Source organism: Nothoprocta perdicaria, unplaced genomic scaffold (genome assembly GCF_003342845.1).
Source record: "Nothoprocta perdicaria isolate Ctin4 unplaced genomic scaffold, notPer1 scaffold_169, whole genome shotgun sequence".
Taxonomy (NCBI): Eukaryota; Metazoa; Chordata; class Aves; order Tinamiformes; family Tinamidae; genus Nothoprocta; species Nothoprocta perdicaria.
Genome location: NW_020454860.1, coordinates 1,246,055 through 1,251,068, shown reverse-complemented (window position 1 = coordinate 1,251,068; position 5,014 = coordinate 1,246,055). Strand labels below are relative to the sequence as shown.

The 5,014-nt window shown below is 48.7% G+C and overlaps 2 protein-coding genes across 2 annotated transcripts in view; both read left to right on the top strand.

Annotated features, from left to right (window-relative positions):
• The first annotated feature begins 317 nt into the window (after positions 1-317).
• Positions 318-3,471, top strand: RPL24 (ribosomal protein L24). The gene is made up of 6 exons (XM_026035868.1): positions 318-363; positions 490-565; positions 1,079-1,189; positions 2,295-2,431; positions 2,783-2,846; positions 3,344-3,471. The coding sequence occupies exons 1-6, from the start codon at positions 359-361 to the stop codon at positions 3,422-3,424; spliced, it is 474 nt and encodes a 157-aa protein (XP_025891653.1). The 5' UTR covers positions 318-358; the 3' UTR covers positions 3,425-3,471.
• A 528-nt stretch (positions 3,472-3,999) lies between these two features.
• Positions 4,000-5,014, top strand: part of ZBTB11 (zinc finger and BTB domain containing 11) — a 16,104-nt gene continuing 15,089 nt past the window's right edge. Inside the window, exon 1 of the mRNA XM_026035885.1 lies at positions 4,000-4,009. Coding sequence (XP_025891670.1) covers positions 4,000-4,009 — 10 coding nt within the window. The remainder of the gene's footprint in view (positions 4,010-5,014) is intronic.

The following is a 5,014-nucleotide window of genomic DNA, read 5'->3' as shown; positions in this document are numbered from 1 at the left end:
GCCGCCGCCGCCCCTGTCGCCGCCATGGCCGCCGCTTGCCAGCGCCGCCAGGCAACGGGGCGCCGGGCGCCGATTGGCTGCTCCGGCCGCGGGGGCGGAGTGTCGCCTTTTCCCCCTTTCGTGGTGAGCGCCCTAGCGCGCAGGGCGGCCCGCGGGGATTTGGGGCGAGAACTGGGAAAATAACAACGTTAAAAACAAACGGGTGGGCGAGAGGGGCCGCGGCGCTGCGGGAGGGCCGCCCYGCGGGAAGGCGCCCCCCGGTGACGCGGCGCCTCCCGGCATGCGCCGCGCGCCTTTAGAAGGCGGTTTCCCATGATGCCCTGCCTCTCTCCGCCGCGGAGCCGTTGCCGCCGCCATCATGAAGTAAGCGCCGCCATGTCGGCGGGAGCGCCCGCCGCGGCGCCATCGGGCGCCATCGGCCGCGGGGCAGCGCCGCGCCCGCCCCCGGGGCCGCCCCGCGGCCTCCGCTAACGCTTCTCTCCCGCGCAGGGTCGAGCTGTGCAGCTTCAGCGGCTACAAGATCTACCCGGGCCACGGGCGCCGCTACGCCCGCACCGACGGCAAGGTGAGGGACACGGCGGGCCGGGGGCGCCGCGACCGGGCGGCGGCCTCGGCTCCGGGCTGGGCCTCCTGCGGCCCCACGGCCGCGTAGCCGCTGCTGGGCCCGCCCGCTTGGTGCTGCCCCCAAGCCGCCATAGGCGGGAACGAGACGGGTTCCGAGAAGGGCTTGGATGTGGTACCAAAACACCCGGTTCCGTTCTGCCGGGAATGTAGTTTATGGTTATTAAACCGCCCTATGAGCTCTTAGAATGGAGTGAAGCAACTTAATACTTGYGCGTGTTCTGTGGAAAGCAATTATTTCCGGCAGATTTAATGAAGTGCCTACTAGGAGATCGTCTTTATTAATAAAATAAGGCCTCATACACTACATTTTTYAAAAAATATTTTAAAATACAGAGCTCTCTGCTTACAGTGCTATAGTATTTGAAGAAGTAAGATCAATGCTGAAAATTGAGTTAAAAGAGTTACTTGATACACTAACGTGGACTTCAGATGCATACGTAAAATATTTTCMCAGGTTTTCCAGTTCTTGAATGCAAAATGTGAGTCTGCATTCCTCTCCAAGAGAAACCCCCGTCAGATCAATTGGACTGTTCTGTACAGGCGTAAGCACAAGAAAGGACAGTCGGTGAGTACACAGCAACCAACGCTSCTCTGAGTCTTCCTGGTGAATAACGTGGGCATGGGTCTGATTAGAAAAGAGGTAATTTCCAAGTTAGCCCAAGTATGACCTGTATAACAGGGATGAATGTTGATTCATTCTACTTGCATGCTGCAAATGTGAGTGACTTTGTATCAGATCATCTGTTGTATATTTTGGAAGATCTGGAAGGTAAATCAGTTGAGCAGAAGCACTGTGTCTGTGTTACAGTTTGGGGGGCGGCGGGGGGGAGCATTCAGAACCACAGTAGGTTCAGTAGCTTTAACACTTGTATTAATGGCATAGGATTTAAAAAGAAATGTCTACCAAAGATGAGTAATGCTGTTTAGCATTTGGAATTGTTAATTCTTGGGACTTACTACCACCACTCTGGAAGTTTGTACAGACTGCTGATTATGTGATAGATCCTCCTTGCAAACAGATGATCTGAAAAGCAAAGAATAGGGGAAATGCTCATGGATCTTCTTGAAAACTTTGAGCTGCAACTTAAGTGGAGATTGTTTCTGTGTATCTGTCRCTGTATGCAAAAGACAAATCATGATATGAAGCATGAGGTATTTTCAGCGCTCCTGTCTGAATTTGCATAACAAAAACAATCTAGAAATTCTTGCGTATGTGTATAGGTCACTGTATATGTGTATAAGTCAAAGGCTCTACAAGTCAGAGAAAGTAAGTTGGTGCKTGGTAGTGCATACTAGTGCTAAAGGCAAAGTCGCCACTTTAAACAGCTGGGAATTGTTGTATTCYCTTTGGAAGATTCCACCAATCCTAGCCGTTTCTTTCTCCTTCTTCCCCCTTCCTTTTTTTTTTCCTGATGATTGCACATGGCTGAATTTTGGAATTCCTTCATGAAGTGTACTGGTTTTGTTGTTTGTTCTTTAATATATCCTACCTAAGAAGAAAAATGCATTTTTAATTGGAAGCCAGTAGTCTGCTTTGGCAAATCAGAAAACTATCCGCAGTGAGGTGTATGACCCTATATCTGTGTAGTTTTATAATAGCTTCAATTTTAATGGCAACTTGCTTTTGATTATGTCTTTTAATCTCCTGTCTTCCTCTCCTGCCATTTTAGGAAGAGATCCAGAAGAAGCGCACGCGCCGTGCTGTCAAGTTCCAAAGGGCTATTACTGGTGCATCTTTAGCTGAGATTATGGCTAAGAGAAATCAGAAGCCTGAAGTACGGAAGGCGCAGAGGGAGCAAGCTATTAGGTAAGGAATCGGGTGACTGGAGCCATGCCCTGCATTGCAAAGATTATAAATGCTTTTTCTAGAAGAACTTTAAACTCTAAATGGGCCCCATGTCCCAGAAGCTTTTGGTAGGTGGTTTTCTTTAGATCAGCATATTTTGGGCTGGTTTTAGCAACAAATAGTATCAGTGGAGGGGAATCTCTTTATCACCTTCYCTTCTTTCCCTGTAAGGAAACACTTCTTTGTTGAAGTTTGCTTTATCAGTCATTTTGGAGGTACTGAATGCAGAGGATAAGCCTTCAATGATGCTTTGCTTACATGATTTTTAGAAAAATGTAGACATGAATAATTTGACTCTTTGCTCTGAATTAGGGCTGCAAAAGAAGCCAAGAAGGCTAAACAGGCAACTAAGAAAACAGCAGTTTCTACTGCAAAGGTAAGATGCAGTAGTTAAATAGAAATGATAATAAAGTGTTTGCTTGGAAATAAGCCATGTTGTAACAACAACCACCTGTTGCAGGGCTTAAATGGAAATATGTATTTGCTTTTGGAAGAAACATTTTTTTTTTATTCATTATCGCCTGGAAGTATACTGAAAAAAAAAGTTGTTGGGTAGAACCTTAGGACAGAAGACTTGGCTAGAAGCAGATGGGACATTTCCAACTAGCTAAGAACTTCCTAATCATATAGTGATAAAGAGTTAGCATATACTGTGTTTTTACTGCTTTAGTACACTATGTTATTTTCGTGGTGGGTGTTGGAGGTTTGCAGTGGTGTGCGAGATAACAATTGGCTAAGGTGATCCTGACAGGATCTGGGTACCTGCACTGCATCACCTCATTTCTGTCAAGAATTTCAAATGTGAAGTAGACGCATGTTTAGGGATGCCAGTAAGTTGTTTSTGTTCATTCATGTTCGAATATTTCCTTACAGGCTCCCACGAAGGCAGCACCTAAGCAGAAGATTGCGAAACCAGTGAAGGTTTCTGCTCCCCGTGTTGGTGGAAAGCGCTAATTTGCTACACTGTTAGCTGTGCTGAATAAACACCTAACCAGCTTCCATAACCTGTGCCATGTTCTGTTTATTTATGYTTTTGATATTGGAGAGTTAATCTAAGAAGTAACCATGTCTGCTTTCGCAGACTGAAAAAGAAAACGGCCTCTTGCCATAAAACATGGTGTTCCTCAGGTCTGCTGTACCAGAATGGATGCAGCCACGCAGGTAGCAGGGAGGGTTTGAGGAGCAGTTCTTACCTAAAGGATAAAAGAGCATGAGTGCTAACTTAACTCTAGATCTAATTCCAGTGGCATAAAAAGGAGTTTCTAAAGCCTTGATAATTATTGAAAATAAATACTGTTCTGGAGATACAAAGAATTAAGTGCACTGTCAGGAGCGTACTACTACATTTAAATGACATTCTGAATTTCTGAAGCAGAAGCTTGACTACTTAGACCTCTGCATTGTGAGAACTGTGACTTCACTGGAATGCAGTAGATATTTCCAGGATTTCTGTAAGTCATAATTCAATTTGCATCTTGGACTCTTGCACCCTCTGCTTTTAAGTGACTTTCCTGAACTTGTATTGTGGAATGCACGCCTGTGAGGTGCTGCAGAGGCCAAAGGCTGAAATGGGTTCAGAAAAGGAAAGGATGGTTTGGTGGACCGCRAGACTCGCACACAAAGATTAAGAGGCAGCTCCTGGATCAGTAGCTAGAAACCATCGACTGCGGGCAGCTTTTGTCAGCCAGAGGACAGCTACAAAGGTCTTGTCCTGTACTTTTTCCATAGGTGTTTACAAGCCTAAGCGAGCTGCTCAGGCCGCTAGTGCCACTTTTTCCTCAAAATATGGTCAAATCAGCAGCACTTACTACAGCACTGATAACAGATTGAGTGAATCTGTTGAGTGAATCAAACAGATTGAGTGAATCTGAGTGAAGTTCAGCTTTTGAAGAATAAACTGAAATACTGGTTTGGTTCTCAACACACCTGCCTTATAACTGCTTTGAAGAGCTTTGGGTGCTCACATTGCAGTGAAGGAAAACAAAAAAAACCATCGGGAAGGGTCACGGGTGGCYACAGTTGAGCCAAACCCTGCAGCTCGCGAGGGTGCCGGCCTGCTGCTCCCGTGTCCAGCTGCATGTTCTGCGCTGCTGTGAGAGGTGTAAGGGAAAAAGGAATCACTCTCTGTGTCTTGGTGCGTTAACGTCCCACCCGAGCTAAGGGGCAGCCGCTGCGGCGCCGTCACCCGTTTTGCCTCCCCGTGATGCGACAGGAAGCTCTGTTCCCGCTCGCTCCCGGTGCCTCCCTCCGCCTCCCTCGCCTGGCCCCTTTGGAAGGGGAGGCCGCCCCTCCCCGAGGCGCTTCCGCCCGCCTACGCACTCGAAGGCCGCCGCTCTGCCCGCACCCAAGATGGCCGCCGCCCCGCCTTCCGCCCGGCCTTCCCTTTGCCCGCTCCCGAGATGGCCGCCGCCACTTCCTTGCCCGCGCGCGCGCGGCTCCCCCGCCCGCCCCCCTCCCCTCCCCAGCGCGCGGCCTTCTGACCTCACTTCCTCTTGTGCAGCAGCCATTTTGTCTTTCCGTTGCTGCTGCTGCCCGAGCTTCTTC